At 39.6% G+C, this 18789-nt stretch overlaps 1 protein-coding gene across 4 annotated transcripts in view; it reads left to right on the forward strand.

The window, feature by feature from the left end:
- The window catches only part of LOC126185093 (spectrin alpha chain), a 141858-nt gene that overhangs the window by 84022 nt on the left and 39047 nt on the right, over positions 1-18789 (forward strand). For 2 of the 4 annotated variants that reach the window (XM_049927895.1, XM_049927896.1), the window contains exons 21-24: positions 3053-3244; positions 3348-3584; positions 4365-4646; positions 17705-17746. In XM_049927895.1, the coding sequence (XP_049783852.1) occupies positions 3053-3244; positions 3348-3584; positions 4365-4646; positions 17705-17746 (753 nt within the window). The remainder of the gene's footprint in view (positions 1-3052; positions 3245-3347; positions 3585-4364; positions 4647-17704; positions 17747-18789) is intronic. The other 2 variants (XM_049927897.1, XM_049927898.1) reach the window with 1 other exon arrangement.

The following is an 18789-nucleotide window of genomic DNA, read 5'->3' on the forward strand; positions in this document are numbered from 1 at the left end:
AAACAGTTACTGTCCACACTATTTTTCATGTAAATAATAAAATTAATCATATTTGGGTATTGGAAGAAATATTTTAACTGTATTACAGCTGTTATACTGATTGTGAAGCCATTTCATCAGTGTCTGATTTTGATTACTGTTGGTGTGTACTCTTGGCAAAGAACACTGATCGTCAACAACAGAGATCTGAGTTGATTTTTCCTTTGAACATGTCTTGACCCTCCTTAACAATTGATTAACACTCTGAGACCAGTTGGAGATGAATCCTGCCTTATACAAAATATATTCGTTCTTTTTCTTTTCACTCAGACATGTTTCTGCACTTTTCATGCTATTATCAGTGGGTTTATTTGTTTATTTTCCTTCTACAAAATTGTTTTTTCATGTTAACATATAAAGAAACATTAGGTGAAAATATTTACATTTGTAAAATGAGCAATTATTGTCAGCTGTTTTACATTGGTTTGCTTACTGTACAGAGCTGAGACACGTATCACTGTGTTGAGGCATTCTATGCTGTTTATTTAAGATATGTCTAAAGGTTCTAGTTATGTAGTACATTTGGAAGTAAAGCGAATGTATGCATTTGTTTAAATACCTCATGTAAAGCTATTGAATGTTTGTGCTAGTAGCTTTAGGTCTACTGCACAATCTACAGCTTTACACAATCTACAGCTTATACTTCAAGTCTGTGCACCACATCCCAAACAAACAAACGTGCCATGAAACAACTGAACACTACATAGCCACAACAACGTGTAGTGGGAGTGAAAACTTTGTAGTTGGCAAACAAATCGTAGAAAATGCATGTGCAATGATGCAATGACAAAAGTGAAAGAAATAAGCATGTTACTGCAACACAAACAAAGTAGAAACACCACATCATCAAAACTTGTAAGTAACACACTAAATGACGTGATACATAATGATTCTTGGTCAGAAATGCACAATAAACAGAAAAATAAAATGACGTTTTGCTGTTTGCAGATTATAAGGTGTAGATCGCGTAGTAGACCTGAAGCTACTGGTATAAAAATCCAGTAGCTCCATGGGGTATGGAAACAAATACGTATATCCACTTTATTTCCAAATGTAAAACATAACTAGATCTTTTAGACATATCGTAAATAAGCAACATAGAATGCCTCTCAACAAAGTGATGTGTGTATCACTACAGTACTCTAAGCAAACCAATGTAAAATGTTTGACAATAATCACTCATTTTATAAATATAAGTATTTTGTACCAAAGGTCTCTTCAATTGTTAATATGTAACAACAATTTTGCAGGAGGAACATAAATAAACTCCCTGAAGATAGCACAAAAAGTGCTGAAACTTGTCTGGGTGAAAACAAAACTGCAACGGTGTCTTGCATAACACGGAATTCCTCTCCAATAGGAAGCATGGAAATAAGAACTAAAACATTCACAAGTTCATCAACTCTAAGAGCAAGTTAAAGACTTCAGCTAGAGAAATTTAGGCACACATAAGCAGTTGTTATAGAGGAATAGTGATAAATAGTTAAAATTTCTTTTACTGTTCAACTACTTATTTAAACCACCCAGAGTTCAGTGAAATTTAGAGTACAGTAAAAATATCAAAACTGTGTTTTGAAGTTTTTTTTAACTGCTTTCCAGTTTCTCCATGAGGGTGAAAACAAAAATGAATATTTTCTTTTTAAAAGTTTCACTGCAGTAGTCCTAAAATACAGGATGTCCATAAAAGAATGTCCCAGTTACAAACTATAGCTTGTAAATGCTTTAAATCCAGTTGACTATAGTATATGTTACAACTTTGCACGTGAATTGTTGCAGTGGGAAGATGACTTTGTTGATTGTATGGTGTTTAGTGATAAGGCAACTTATAGATTTAAGTGGGAAGGTAAATACCCATAATTTTCGTATCTGGGGGGGGGGGGGGGGGGTCAGAACATTTTCATGGACTTGTACAGTATCCGAGAGATTCTCCAAAACTTTTAAATGTTTCCGTGCTGTGTCCTGACGTCTGCTGTGTGGACCATCCCCCTCCCCACCCCTCCCACTGAGGTTACTATAATCGGGATGGCTTATCTGGATATGTTGCAAGAACATGTTTTTCTCCAGAATGAGATTTTTCACTCTGTAGCGGAGTGTGCACTGATAAGAAACTTGCTGGCAGATTAAAACTTTGTGCCGGACGGAGACTTGAACTCGGGAGCTTTGCCTTTCGCAAGTGCTCTACCATTTGAGCTACCCAAGCACGACTCATGCCCCGTCCTCACAGCTTTGCTTCTCTGTTTTTCTCCAATTTGAAAGTCAACCTGAAAACTGTATTTGGTAGAAGGTTGGATCCCCACCCCATTGGTATCTCTTTGTACGAGAATGGTTGAATATCGGAAGTCCCTGACTATGGGATAGGTTAGAATGGTCGACATGACAGAGCTCTTCCCTGCTGGCCTCCATGTCCACATGACCTCTTGCCGTGCAATTTTTCTTTGGGGCTTTATAAAAGACCATGTCTACATTCCCCCGCTGCCTAATGATTTGCCAGAGTTGAGACACAGAATTGAAGTGGCTATTGCTTTCATTACTCTGGACTCGTTAACCAAATTGTGTAAAGAATTGGATTTTAGGTTGGCTGTGTGTTGTATAACTAAAGGTGCATATCTTGAACATTTGTAAGAGAAAGTAGGTCAGTTTACCTTCAATTTGATGTGCAATTTGTTGAAAATAGTCTAAACTAAACTGCTGTGTTACACTACGGAAACTAGGACAGTCTTTTATGGACACCCGGTTTATTCCTCGCGATTTGTTAATTGCTTCCTGGTTTAATTCATTGATAAAATTTAATTTGATCTTAAGGTATTGCACTAAATGCAGTCAAAACATGTAGTTGAATCTTGTAACATTTATTTGAAAACTATTTTGCCCAAATTCTGAATAAATATTTTATGCATTTTTTATAGTTGTCATATCTAACATTATTAAAGTAATCTTCTTCATAAAAATAAACTGTCATTTAATATTATTACATTTAAAGTTATACTGTTTACATAATTCTTTTCATTTTCAGGAAAGTTATGCTGAAGTAGCTGATGTTGGAGAAGACCTGGAACAAGTTGAGGTTATGCAAAAGAAGTTTGATGATTTCCAAGCTGATCTAAAAGCAAATGAAGTCAGACTTGCAGAAATGAATGAAATAGCAATGCAGCTCATGAGTCTCGGGCAGACAGAAGCTGCCTTGAAAATACAGACACAGATAGAGGTAAGTTTTTTGTCTTTCTCTTCACATTGTTCTTTGCCTTGATGGTCTTCTTCCTCTGAAACAAATTTTTATGGAGGCTTCAGAAAAACAATTTCCATTTCAGGATTTGAATCAGAAGTGGACATCACTGCAGCAGCTAACATCAGAGAGGGCCACACAGTTAGGATCCGCACACGAAGTTCAGCGTTTCCACAGAGATGTTGATGAGACAAAAGACTGGATTCAAGAGAAAGATGAAGCTCTAAACAATGAAGACTTGGGAAAAGATCTGAGAAGTGTGCAAGCTCTACAGAGGAAGCACGAAGGTCTTGAGAGGGATTTGGCTGCACTGGGAGACAAGGTTATAATTGTTATATGAATAATAGTAATTTCATAGTATGGTCTCTACACACACCATTTAATGTGATGTAGGACTCAGCAGTGAGATCTATGTTTGTCTGCTAGTTATAGCCTCAGTATGACTCAAAATCTTACGCTTCAGACCGACAAAGAACTTCTGGATAACCTGGAACAACTTGGAGCCTAATTTATATCATATACATAATGTTTTCTCTGAGAAGATCAAATTTGTGGTATACATGTATATATGATGTTAAATCTTACACTTACCACCCATGTGATTTTTATTTTGTTACTTTTTTCCCCTATGTTTAAACCCACGCCATCCTGCTGTAATTTTGAACTTATCTTTTTATCTTTGAAAATTATGGAAGGTTAATGTGTGAAAATAGACTGTGCCCCCCCCCCCCCTTTTTTCCCCTGTCCCCGTTTCTGTCCACTCTTGCCAAAGTTATTCATTAATTGCCTAGAACTCCATTATCCATGTTCACGAACCTATTGTGCTCTCAAGAAGAAAGAAATGTACAGGAACACTGTACACTCCACTAGTTGCCTGATAATGGAATTGAGAAGTTGCAAGAAGGTTAATTATTACAGTGTTGTTTTGAAAACCTGTGGTTTCATTGTGAAACTTTATGGTGTTAATATTGCCTCTGTTGTGATCATTTGAGGTGGTCCTGTGTATTGAGATCAGAAGTAAATTTAGAGGGAGTAATATCTGTCACCAGGAGTATTAAACTATTGCTAAATTTTCTGTACCATTTGTGTTCTTGCATTACAGATCAGGCAGCTTGATGAAACCGCAAACAGGCTTATGCAAACTCATCCAGAAACAGCTGATCAGACGTATGCCAAACAGAAAGAGATCAATGAAGAGTGGACTCAACTCACAGCAAAGGCAAATAGCCGCAAAGAGAAGTTGTTGGATTCATATGATCTCCAACGTTTCTTGAGTGACTATCGTGATTTGATGTCGTGGATCAATAGTATGATGGGCCTGGTTTCCAGTGATGAACTCGCAAATGATGTCACAGGAGCTGAAGCTTTATTAGAAAGACATCAGGTAACAACACTGTTTTACACTGTAGCTGTAGTGGAAACTTCACCTGTAACTTGATGATCTGTTAATCCTGAGAAGTGATGTAGAATCATTGTGATGAGCATTAACAGATTGTGTATTTGAAGACCAGTAGTTTCAGGACTTCTAATACACAGTGAAACACATTTTGTAAGTTTTGTAAGACCTTGGAAACTGTGCAACTAGTTAATCTAGACTCCACTGTGAGGAAGAGGAAGTATTGACAGTAGTGATTTCTCCTCCCTCAGTACGCCCATCTGAGAAGCATCACTGGGCTTTACCTGTCAGCCTTCTTGCATGGCTGAATTATGTTTGAGAGTGATGGTTTTTGTTTATCTGGATAACTGTTTTTATGTGTGACTGTTTGTCTGTAATTGGTTGTACCGTGAATTGTCTAGGTAATGTGGAAATTGGTCTTTTAACTGAAGTGTCGGGGTATTGTGTACCTAACTAATGTATAAGATGATGGGTCAAAGTGCTAGCTTTCCCATAGAGATTTTCTTTTGATGTCTGTATTTTTATCTTTCAGATATTGCACCAGTTGGTGATACTGCTAAGTGTTCTTGTAGCTGTGTAGTGAATGTAAAGAAAGAAAGACATTTTTCCACCAGACCATGTATAAAATTTATTATTTATCACACTACCAGTTTGGGCATTGTCTATTCTTGTGTGTGTGTGTGTGTGTGTGTGTGTGTGTGTGTGTGTGTGTGTGTGTTGAGAACATAACAAACACCATAGCAAAAGACAGCTAAACACAATCATGTAACTAATTGGAATATCATCACACAAAGATAAAATTTGCCTCTAGTAACATATGTGGCTACATCATCGTTATTAATTTAAAAGTAGAGTGCCATGCATAATTGTGCAAAGAACAGTTGTTAAACATCCTCACCTAAAATATGAAGTTGCATGACATGAAAATGCTTATGAGAACAAAAAGGTTACCATGTTATATAAATGTCACAGCTAGCTAGAAGCACTAAGAAAAAAATCTTGCAACATTTCCTATGAAACACACTGTTTACACGCACTCAACAAGCTGTGATCTGTGCAGTGTGCAGGGGAAATTTTGATCTGTCGGCCAGAGAATAAAAATATGAGGATTTTATAACTATCGATATGATTTCAAAAATCTCTCTCTCTCTCTCTCTCTCTCTCTCTCTCTCTCACTGAGGCTGGTATTACACTATCGTATTTTTTGTCAAAGTTGATATGTCAAATATTTATGTCAAAGAAATTTGATAGTGTAATAGGAAACTTCATCAAATCTTGCCTTTCGTCAAAAAAATATGATCAAATTTAATGCCTCACATGAGGTTTGATCATAAAAGTTGTTAATCTTCTATTTGCTACAGTGTGAATCGTAACTGCGTGGAGCACTGGTATCACTTGCAGTTATTTGGTGTGTGTGTGTGGGGGGGGGGGGGGGGGGGGTGAGCAGGGGCACGGTGCATACTTGTTGTAATCATGTGCTGATAAGCAGGTGGGATATGCTGCAGGTGACTTAAAATCCACAACCACAGCTACCTCTATGTCTAGAAACTTCCAAGCAGCTTTTCAGAAAGACAGAAGGGAGGAGGGACACTCTAAAATAAAATAAATTCTTAGCTGTCCATTCTACTTTGTCTGTTTTTGAACTCTGGATACCACAAGTTACAGAAGTGCTTCATCTGTTTCGTACTTTTTATTACTTTTGCAGTTGGAACACTAATTCTGTTAAATTATTCAAAATAAATATAGTTCTTAATGTCCATATAGAATACTAAACATTTATTTACCTTTAGATATTCCTCCTCCAGTGCTTCATAAATCACTTCATACATTTCTAGAATTATTTCAGTTAATGCCCACCGTGGTATTAGAGCGCTGTATTGTTAGCTAGAGTAATTCCCTCCTGTTGTAAAAAATCAAATTGTTGTAATGATTCTGTCTTCTGCACATATAGCATTTCTCAAGTGAGTATTCTGCTTTGTAAGATGAGGAGCCACTTTACTGAGCAAACACTGAAATGCCCTCTGCTTGATGTCCTCCGCTTTCCGCTCTTCTAACAAATTTTGCTGAATGCTTTATTATCTTGACGTAAAACCTACGGCTTCACCCAAATATGTTCCCTTTGTTTTATCGCTACTTCTCTCCCACATGCACATACAGTGCAATTGTGGTACAAGCAACTACAGTGCATAATAAGAAATTGTTGTTGTCCGCCATATTAAACTTCGATGAAAAATGAGACGACACTGTAGTACCTCTTTTTAGCACCACTTTAAAGATCTTTCTCAAAGAAATTTTATGAATATTTGATTGATATTTCTTTGTCAAAGAAATATATAGTGTAATACCGGCCCAACAGTTATGTGAAAAACATGGTATATTAATACATTAGTATCCCACATAAACATTATTACATAATTTTTCAAACAGTGGAAAATTCAGGCTGGAATGTAACAATACTATAAAAAGGAAAATTGCTACTCACCATATAGAGGAGATGCTGAGTCATAGATAGGCACAATAAAAACACTTTCACAAATAAAGCTTTTGGCCCATAAGGCCTTCGCACTGCGAGCAGCAGCACCAGTACATGGTGGGAGTGGTGACTGGGTGGGGGTAAGGAGGAAGGTGGGACAGGGAGGGGGAGGGAAAGTAGGGTAGGGGTGGCGGACAGTCCAGTGTTGCTGGGGAGAACGCAGGGAAGAGGTGGAGAGAGGCTAGGGCAGCTATGTGCAATCAGGAGGTTCAACAGACGATGGGGGGAGAGAACTTTACCCTACCCTCCAAAACTCCTGCCCACCACAACACAATCCAGTACCTGAACAGACCTGAAACACTGTCTTGAACCTTTCCTTAGCCCCACAGAAATAGCTGTCCTTTCCAAAGGCCTGACCTTTTGCCCCACTCCGAAATTCAGTAATGCAGGACTTGTTAAAGACCTTGCCTCCTCCTCCCGGTGGTCCCTACAGTGGAAACACTTTTTCACCACCAACCCTACCAATCAGACTCAACCAAAGACCAATGTTGAACCCTGCCTAGCTCAGTTCACTCCTCCATCCAACCATGGTCCACCCCACTGTCCCCCAAATCATCACCTGTTAACTTTCCAGAATTTCTTAACCTCGAACCTTGCCTCATCACCATTCCCCAAATCCGTCAACATGCAAACTAACCTTACATCCACAGAAAGAACTGCAGTCCACCAGCTAAAAACTGATCCCTATCCTAGAATCCTACCTGCAGACAAAGGCTCCTCCACTGTTGTTTTGTACCACAAGGATTGCCTGGTGGAATGACTCTCCAGCTGTCGTATACATCCACATACAACCCTTGCCACAGTGACCCCATTCCAGAAATCCAGCAGGATCTCCAGTCACTCATTAAATCCTTAGGCCCATCCCAGAACCTCTCCTCAGATTCCATATTTCTACTCACACATGCCACTCCCCTCACTCCCACCTTCTACATTGCTTCCAGAAGTCCATAAACCCTACCAACCAGGACACCCAATTGTGGCCGGTTACTGTGCCCCCACTGAAAGAATCTCTGCTCTTGTTGACTGACACCTTCAACCTATTACCTGTAACCAAACTCCTATATAAGATACTAACCATTTCCTCCACCAACTCTCCAAAGTTCCTGTCCCTTTACCACATGGTGCCCTGCTCGTCACTATTGATGCCACCTCCCTTTACACTAAAATCCCTAATGATGCCCATGGCCTTACTGCTATTGAACACTACCTTTCCCAACGCCTGATGGATTCCAAACCAACAACATCCTTCCTAGGTGACATGACCAACTGCATCCTTACCCACAATTACATCTCCTTTGAAGGCATTACCTGCAAACAGATCCAAGGTACGGCTATGGGCACCTGCATGGCACCATCCTATGCCAACCTATTCATGGACCATATAGAGAAATCCTTCCTGTACACTCAGAATCCTAAACCCCTCACCTGTTTTAGATTCACTGATGACATCTTTGTGATATGGATTGAGGATGAGGACACCCTACCCACATTCCTCCCCCATTTGCTTCACCTGGTCCTACTCAACCAAACAAGCCACCTTCCTAGATGTTGACCTCCACCTCAGAAGTGGCTACATCAGTACCTCTGTCCATATCAGACCTACTAACCGCCAGCACTACTTCTATGTCGACAGCTGCCACTTGTTCCATACCAAGAAATCCCTTCTGTGCGGCCTAGTCACCCATGGTCATCGTCACAGACCCCAATTATCCTCCCAACCTTGTACAAAAACAAATCTCCTGTGCCTTATCTTTAGTGTCTCTCACGACTTCCATAAGTTCCACCATCTGGCCACAGAGGATCATTCCCCTCGTAACTCAGTACCACCCAGGACTGGAGCAACTGAATTACATTCTCTGCCAGGGTTTTGACTACCTTCGTCGTGCCCTGAAATGAGAAATGTCCTGGCCACTATCCATCACACCCCTCCCACAGTGGTATTCCGCCTTCCACTGAACCTACACAATATACTCATCCATCCCTACACAACTCCTGCTCCCAACCCCTTACCTCATGGTTCATACCCCTGTAATATACCTAGATGCAAGACCTGTTCCATACCACCTCCTCTGCTACCACCACCACCCCACCACCACCACCACCACCTACTCCACCTCTGGTCACAAACATCACCTATCCCATCAAGGGCAGGGCTACCTGTGAAACCAGTCTTGATCTAGCTAAGCTGCAACCACTGTGCTGTATTCTATGTGGCCTTGACAACCAACAAACTGTCTGTCTGCATGAATGGCCACCGACAAACTGTGGCCAAGAAACAAGTGGACCACCCGGTTGCTGAGCACACTGCCAAACCATGAGATCTGTCATTTCAGTGACTGCTTCACAGCCTGTGTCATATGGATCCTTCCCATCATCACCAACTCTTCTGAGTCCTCACCCATACAGCCTTCCTGTTCCCATTTGAGCACTATACAGTCCTCATTCCACCATTGCACCAAGTCTTTTTATTTCCCTTCTTCTCCGCTGTCCCCCACTCCCCACCTCTCCCCTGCCCTCCATCTAACCTCCTGGCTGCACGTAGCTGCCCTATCCTCTCTCCACCTTGTTCCTGCATGCTCTCTAGCAGCACTGCACTGGCCACCACCCCTACCCTACTTTCCCTCCCCCTCCCCCTCCCCACCACAGCCTCCTCCTTAACCCCACCCAGTTGCCACTCCCATCATGCACTGGTGCTGCTGCTTGCAGTGTGGCTACAGTTGCCTGAGTTGCCAAAAGCTTTACTTGTGACATTCGTTTCGTTGTGCCTATCTGCGACTCAGTATCTTCGCTATATGGTGAATGGCAACATTCCTTCTCATTACAAAATCTTTAGTACATATGTTGAGACATATTTCATGGACTGAGCAAAAATTATTTAATTGTATGTATTGTGATGTGATGGATAAAAAAATTTATACACAATCTGGTGATAAAATGTTGTTCTTGAAATTTACTTAGGCTGTGGGGCCCACTCAGAAGAAAGTAATGGTAACTGTAAAATATTATTTCAAGTAGTATAGTGACATCTGTAAATTCAGTGGCCAGGTGTGGAGCTCAAATGAGAGATTTATTATGCATCTGATTTCCGCAGCAAAAGTCACATTTGTACAATATAAGTAGTAGTTCCCACAATGTAGTCTTATTCTGAATTTTGATATTCTGTTGGCATGTTAGGTCTATAGTCTGATTAAAATTACTTGGTAGACACATCACGCATTGTAGCTGGTTTCGTCGAATCGGAGCGCTCAGTGTGACGCTCAAGTCATTCACGAACCACACCAAAAAAAACTCTCCCTCTCGTGCGCACATGCACACACAAAACAATCATAACGCAATACACATGTTTCATACACAGCACTAACTAAAGACTACTGTACTGGATCCTTCCACACAAGAAGTTATTCAGCATCATTTATACAGTTATTATAATCAGAGAGATTGGCTCACATAAGATAAGCTTCACATGACATTGTGTTGAGTTGAATTTTTAAGGCTTTCAGTCTTTGTGACTCAGATGCCAGAGTCCTGAGTACAACAGCCTTTTGCAGTTTAATGTTATAGCATAGTCGTTGGCGCATAAACGCCTCGTATAAAAGGTCAAAGGTTCGAATCTCACCAAATGCAGGGAACTTTTTATTTTTCTAAATCTCATCAAAAGACTTTATCATTTTTTTATGCAGTTAACTGGTTTAAATGTCCCCCCCCCCTCCCCCCAATACTTTGGCATTTCATTTTCATCATAGTTGTGACTTCTTTTATTTGTTCTTATTTTTCTTCCTATCATTCTTTTTTATTTGGGATCTGCTTGTGTCGCCTATAACCTGCAACCAAGGTCCAACCAAGACTGTTCATAAATTGGTAACACAGGATCGTATGTTGCCAGTCTGAGGATAGTTTCGAATAACCAGTGACAGGAAGAAATTACAATTTGTTTTTACCCCTAAAACATGAATTTTGCTGCAGAAGATGGCTATGCAAACACACACATAATTACATTTTTTATGTTGCGCTTGCTCATAGAGGTTATCCTTAAATGCTGTTAACAAAGTGATCGTGACTTCAGTTCTTCTGCAGATTGTTGATCGTTGTTTTCTTGTGGTCAGGTTATGACAGGAGTATTCAGTACTACAAAACCAATTGCCTGACGCAGTTGTCATTGGTCACATACTATCAGCTGTCGACAGAGCATCTCCCATTTCTGTCGTACATCACAGTGGCTGCTTCCAACAATGCTGCACGTTATGCATTAACAGCATTTGTGATGTGACCCGCAGTGTTTGTGTCACCCCTAATGGTAGCTGGCAGTGAATCTGGAAGCACTGTAGTGGCAAGTGACAGATGTCAACTGACAAGTAATTTTAATCATACCGTAGTGTGCTGTACGATCATTTGTGAATTCAAAGTATAGCATAATATACACTATATGATGAAACATTTCTGGACACCCCTATGTAATATAGATTCAACCATTAGACATCATGAGAGGTTGGCCTGCTAGTATAAGAGGAGGTAGAATGTATTGTGTTGTCAGTAGAGAAGCAGTAACAGTGGTCAGGAGAGCTCAGTGACTTTGAACGTGGGCCAATCATTGGGCGTCACTTGAGTAACAGATCCATAAGGGGCATTTAAACCATTCTAAAGCTGCCAAAGTCAGCTGTGATGTGACTGAAGTGGAAACATGAAGCAACACGACACAGCTAAACAAAGATCAGGCAGACCTTATGTACTGACTGACAGGGACAGTCGACCATTGATGGCTCCAAAATATTGCATGTAATCATCAAAATGTTGTACCTGAGTTAAAAAAAAAGGGCTACCAGCACTCCAGCTAGCACAATGACTGCACATACAACAGTCAAGTAGCTCCTTATAAGCCACACATATCTGTAGTCGATGCTACATGGAACTTGAAGTGGTGTAAAGAGATACCACCGGTCAACGGATGACGAAATGAGTTACGTGAAGTGATGAATCATGTTATACCCTCTGGCAATCCAATGGAAAGGTTTGAGTTTGGTGAATGCGTGGAGGACTTTACCGGTCATCATGTGTAGTGCCAACAGTGAAGTATGGAGGTGGTGGTGTTATGACATGGCAGTGTTTTTCATGGTTAGGACGTGATTCTGTTACTGTGCTTGAGAAAACACTAAATGTGGAAGGATATAAACACATTTTACAGCGATATGTACTGTGTAAAGTAGCGGAACAATTTGAAGACAATGACTGATTGTATCACTATGACAATGCACCCTGTCATAAAGTGGCACATGTGAGACAATGGTTTGTGGAAAATAACATTCCTAAACTGGACTTGCTTGCCCAGAATTCTGACTTCAACCCAGTGGATTACTTTTATGGTTTAGTGTGTCAACTTTCCCCCAAACTTCAGTGGTCAACATCATTGCCGTCTCTGGTTTCGGTTCTTGAGGAAGAATAGGCTGCCATTCCTCTACAGACATACAGACACATTACTGATAGTGTCAGTAGAGTTCAGGCTATAATAAAAGTGAAGGGTGGGTACACGCCCACTAACAGGTGTCTGGAAAATTTTGATTAGATAGTGTATAAATTTAGTGCCAAAATAATTTTCACTATTTGCAAATTATAAACTTCAGGTAATTCATTTGGTATATGCATAAATGCTATTCAAAATGTTCCTTTTAAAAAGGCAAAATCAGCTCAGATTATGCTACAGCACACACGTGCTGGGAGACCATAAATATACTGATGAACATTTCATAGGGTTCAGTCGTCATGTGGTTCAGTCATCATGTGACTGTAACTTTCACAGACTCTTACTGCATTGTTTATGCTGTGTTATAATTTGATTTAAGAGTTGTTACTGTGTACAGGCAGCTTGTACTATATGTAGAGATGCCCATTCTGCATGAATAGCCATTTGAGTGAAGGATATTATGTAAACATTTTAACTATTTGCAGTGTATAAGGGGGCTGTCAAATGAAAAACAGATAGAGGGGGAAAAGTAACCTGTTTACTAGTTCAAAAGTAATCATCACAACTGTTAAAACATTTATTGTATCATGAGATGAGGCAATCAGTGCCTTCATGGAGTGATTGTAGTTGCCTATGGAACCGTGATTGTACCTAGGCTTGCATCTCTTCATCCAAAACAAATCATTGGCAACAAGTGTCTTACTTCAGGGCTCCAAAAATATGGAAACTGCATGGGGAGAGATCAGGACTATATGGAGGATATGTAAGAGATTCCCAGTGAAACTTCTGCAGCATAGTCAAACAGTCACACCAGCTCTGATAGTCATGAAGACCTGCTGCTGGGACTAAGAGGGCCCATTACTCATTGACTTTCTGGAACATGACACCACAATTAACGCAGAATGGAGCGTGGACACAATGTTGATGGATAATATCATTCCGTTGCAGTATAATGCACGTCCACATGTTGCCAAAGGTGTTTTGGTTTGTTTCACATGTCATCTTCACATAAGTTGTTAATGTAATATTTTTGTTTCATATCACACAGAAATTTGCGTTTTCATTTGCATACATATAGAAGTTGACAATGTTCATCAATTACCAACTGCTTTCATGGCAGATTTTCTTAAACTGAACTACTTACTGGTGAGTTTTTCTCATGTTTAACATACAATTAATGCAGCTAAACAGTGCCTTATGTTTAACATGTCAATACGAAATCTAGTCTTTTTTGTATTTATGTTCTGCTGTTCCTAATCGAAAAAAATAAAAAGGAAAATTTTATAGTTTCATTCTTTCCACTCACTTTAATAGGTAGCACACTTTTTGTAGCTAAAGCAATAAAATAGCTCTAGTTCTTTCTGGTTTCACTAAAAGCTTGTAAAGGTCTCGGAAATTACCATAAGTGGAAATGAATAATATTTAGCACTGAACTAAGATTGAGAAACTTATTTCTGTTGCAGTGATTTATCTATGTAATACTTACTTTAAAAATGCTAAACTTAGGATTATTCTAAAGGTCTCACTAAGAACCCAAGGGGAATGCCAAAGCCAACTTATGTTTGAGGGAGACTGGCAGGGGGAGGCGGGTGTGGGGGGAATAAACAGTACGTTGCTTGTGTGGAAAAATGTTATCGTACCAGCCCAGGTTCGCACTGAGAGAAATAAGTAAAAAGTTAATGTCGTGAACATTGTGATGTCAGATAGTTTGTTTTACCTTATCATAAGTTAGGAAACTACTGCGAAAGCAAAGAGAGCTTCACTCCAAGTTTAAACGCAGCCAAAACCTCTCAGACAAACAGAAGCTAAACAATGTCAAAGTTAGCGTAAGGAGGGCTATGCGTGAAGCGTTCAGTGCATTCAAAAGTAAAATTCTATGTACCGACTTGACAGAAAATCCTAGGAAGTTCTGGTCTTACGTTAAATCAGTAAGTGGCTCGAAACAGCATATCCAGACATTCCGGGATGATGATGGCATTGAAACAGAGGATGACACGCGTAAAGCTGAAATACTAAACACCTTTTTCCAAAGCTGTTTCACAGAGGAAGACCGCACTGCAGTTCCTTCTCTAAATCCTCGCACAAACGAAAAAATGGCTGACATCGAAATAAGTGTCCAAGGAATAGAAAAGCAACTGGAATCACTCAACAGAGGAAAGTCCACTGGACCTGACGGGATACCAATTCGATTCTACACAGAGTACGCGAAAGAACTTGACCCCCTTGTAACAGCCGTGTACCGCAGGTCTCTATAGGAACGGAAGGTTCCAAATGATTGGAAAAGAGCACAGGTAGTCCCAGTCTTCAAGAAGGGTCATCGAGCAGATGCGCAAAACTATAGACCTATATCTCTGACGTCGATCTGTTGTAGAATTTTAGAACATGTTTTTTGCTGGAGTATCATGTCGTTTTTGGAAACCCAGAATCAACTCTGTAGGAATCAACATGGATTCCGGAAACAGCGATTGTGAGAGACCCAACTCGCTTTATTTGACATGAGACCCAGAAAATATTAGATACAGGCTCCCAGGTAGATGCTATTTTCCTTAACTTCCGGAAGGCGTTTGATACAGTTCCTCACTGTCGCCTGATAAACAAAGTAAGAGCCTACAGAATATCAGACCAGCTGTGTGGCTAGATTGAAGAGTTTTTAGCAAACAGAACACAGCATGTTGTTACCAATGGAGAGACGTCTACAGACGGTAAAGTAACCTCTGGCGTGCCACAGGGGAGTGTTATGGGACCATTGCTTTTCACAATATATATAAATGACCTAGATAGTGTCGGAAGTTCCATGCGGCTTTTCGCGGGTGATGCTGTAGTATACAGAGAAGTTGCAGCATTAGAAAATTGTAGCGAAATGCAGGAAGATCTGCAGCGGATAGGCACTTGGTGCAGGGAGTGACAACTGACCCTTAACATAGACAAATGTAATGCATTGCGAATACATAGAAAGAAGGATCTTTTATTGTATGATTATATGATATTGGAACAAACACTGGTAGCAGTTCCTTCTGTAAAATATCTGGGAGTATGCATGCGGAACGATTTCAAGTGGAATGATCATATAAAATTAATTGTTGGTAAGGCGGGTACCAGGTTGAGATTCATTGGGAGAGTCCTTAGAAAATGTAGTCCATCAACAAAGGAGGTGGCTTACAAAACACTTGTTCGACCTATACTTGAGTATTGCCCATCAGTGTGGGATCCGTACCAGATCGGGTTGACGGAGGAAATAGAGAAGATTCAAAGAAGAGTGGTGCGTTTCGTCACAGGGTTATTTGGTAACCGTGATAGCATTACTGAGATGTTTAGCAAACTCAAGTGGCAGACTCTGCAAGTGAGGCGCTCTGCATCGCGGTGTAGCTTGTTCACCAGGTTTCGAGAGGGTGCGTTTCTGGATGAGGTATCGAATATATTGCTTCCCCCTACTTATACCTCCCGAGGAGACCACAAATGTAAAATTAGAGAGATTTGAGCACACATGGAGGCTTTCAGACAGTCGTTCTTCCCGCGAACCATATGCAACTGGAACAGAAAAGGGAGGTAATGACAGTGACACGTAAAGTGCCCTCCGCCACACACCGTTGGGTGGCTTGCGGAGTATAAATGTAGATGTAGATGTAGATAATTACATGAAATCATTTTTCAAAAGTCTGATAGTTGCTCCGTTGTACAATTCTCTTCAACTTTTTATGACAACTTGATGCAGCAGGTGTGACATATAGAGCGGCATTTGGCAGACATAACAGACTCCGTCTTGACATGGGCTGAGCCACGTGCTGTTAGCATGAACTAAAAGAAAAAACTTCACCTTAGGGAATTATTGCTTGTGTTATACTGTACTTTTCAGTGATGCTTTGATTTTGGAGGCAGTTTAAGTCTAAATTTTGAATGTTTATGAACTACAGAAAAAATGAACATATTACTGTGTAAAAATGGAAGCCTTCATGGAATTTATAATACAGGTCAAATTATAAGGCAGTAGTGTCATTAGATGTCATGCTCACAGCAGAATGGGTTCACCTGTTTTTGATTTGCATTCTTAATTATGTCAAAGTACCACTTGATTCATTGATATTTAGCAGTAGTACATGCTGTGTTTTTGATCCAACTGGTTGTCGTTTATATGCACAACATAGAGGTGTTGCGACATCTTGACTGGATCTTACTGTAAATAGTTTTATATTAAAAAATAAAAAATACATAACACTGCAGTTGTGATACTGTATTAAAGTTCTTGTTCATATTAGCAATTTATGGAGAGACTGTAAGAGAGAGAGCTATTTTGAACATTTTTCAGTCTGTTCAATTACTTATGGAGTGAGTAAGCAATGCCCTGTTTCAGCAAACTATTCCTATGTAAATGTAGCTTGCTTTTCAAATTGATTATCAATTGACTGTTAAAGCTATTTCCTTGTAATTAATGAAACCTTGTGTGACACTGTTTTTAACCAAATTGTTTTTGCAATTTCTTTAAAAGAAGGAAGAGTTTTGAACAGTGAAATGAAAATAGGAACAATAATACCCATTGATGTTATCAGCGGAATGGGGAGGAGGTTCACAGCGTACTACTGCTGCGGTGATGATATTGTTGCAGCATATAATACCTTTGACTTCGAATTTTTATTTAAATTTTTATGGCCATTATTAGCTGTAGGTGACATATTGTTTACACGGAAACATTTCCATTCTGTCACAGTTTTATATTGAGTGTGTATTTCTCCTGCCACTGAAGAAGAGGGAAACAGTACAGGGACAACTGATGGTCACAGTGTTTCACCTCACTTATTTAGACAGTAATGTGAACATCACTGTTTCGCTTTATTATGAAAGTAGAAACAGATTATACATAAACATTTCATACAATGATAATTATGCATCATTTTAATCTCCTCTTCGTTGCTTGCTTGCCTGTATAATGCTACCTTCGTTTTGTCAACACAGTCAGTACAGTGATATGTGTTGTTTTCCCCAAACCCTGTAACATTCACTTGTAGTCAATTGTGGAAATACAAAAATCTCTTTTTAAATGTCAATTTTGTTTGTTCATTGTAGAATCATCGAGCGGAGATAGATGCCCGCTATGGGGTTGCTCAGGTATATTATTAGTCTGGATTGATCTGGCCCACTGACATTAACTTACATGCCTCTGTATAATAACAGCTAGTGTTTTGTTGTACAGACTGCATGAGTTAACAGTCTAGTAACTGAACTCTTCATTTCACTAAAACACTATACATTATGTGACAAACATGAATAATTGTTTAGTAATTGAAGCATGTTAGTGTTGTGTGGCAATTCCAGCTCTGTTCCAGAAATACCTAATCTGTTCTTCAGTTTTTGAAATAACAAATGCTTGAACTTCCGAATGAGACAGCACAGTTTAAAAGCAAAAGTTACTCTGGATGATTATGGCTGTGTTTTTAATGTGTGTTTTTCAACCAGCGTGCCAAAGTATACAGAGATTTTATGTATATTAATGTGATTTTCAAGGTTAGTAGACTTTGTACAAAACCATTGATAATACATTTCATAACATTGCCTTTCCCATCGTCTGAGGTAACAAAATGATTATCACCATCTTGCAGATAACGTAATTAATAGTTGTGGAACTGTTAATTAATAGTTGTGGATCTTTAGTGTGTTAAGTGCTCTTTCATTTTTCTTTTCATCTCAGGGAAACAAAGTGCCCATGACTCTGCAGTCCCAAAGAAATTGATACATTCAGCACTTATTTGTTATATTTCAAGGACCATGGTTCAGGGAGAAAAGATGGAGGAGGAATGTAATGCATATAATAAAACTTGTATATGTGGGATTTAATATCGCAAGAAGTAATTACACTGAGGTGACAGTTGTGGGGTAGCGATATGCAGCTATACAGATGCTGGGGTGTTGCATACACAAGGTATAAAGGGCAGTGCTTTGGTGGATCTGTCATTTGTGCTCAGGTAATTTGTGTGAAAAGGTTTCCGACATGATCATGGCCAAATGATGGGAATTAAGACTTTGAACATGGGATGGTATTTGGAACTAGACACATGGCACATTCCAGTTTGTAAATTGTTCTGAAATTCAATATTCCCAGATCCATAGTGTCAAGAGTGTGCCAACAATACCAAATTTCAGGCATTACCTCT

Source organism: Schistocerca cancellata, chromosome 4 (assembly GCF_023864275.1).
Source record: "Schistocerca cancellata isolate TAMUIC-IGC-003103 chromosome 4, iqSchCanc2.1, whole genome shotgun sequence".
In the NCBI taxonomy this organism is placed as follows: Eukaryota; Metazoa; Arthropoda; class Insecta; order Orthoptera; family Acrididae; genus Schistocerca; species Schistocerca cancellata.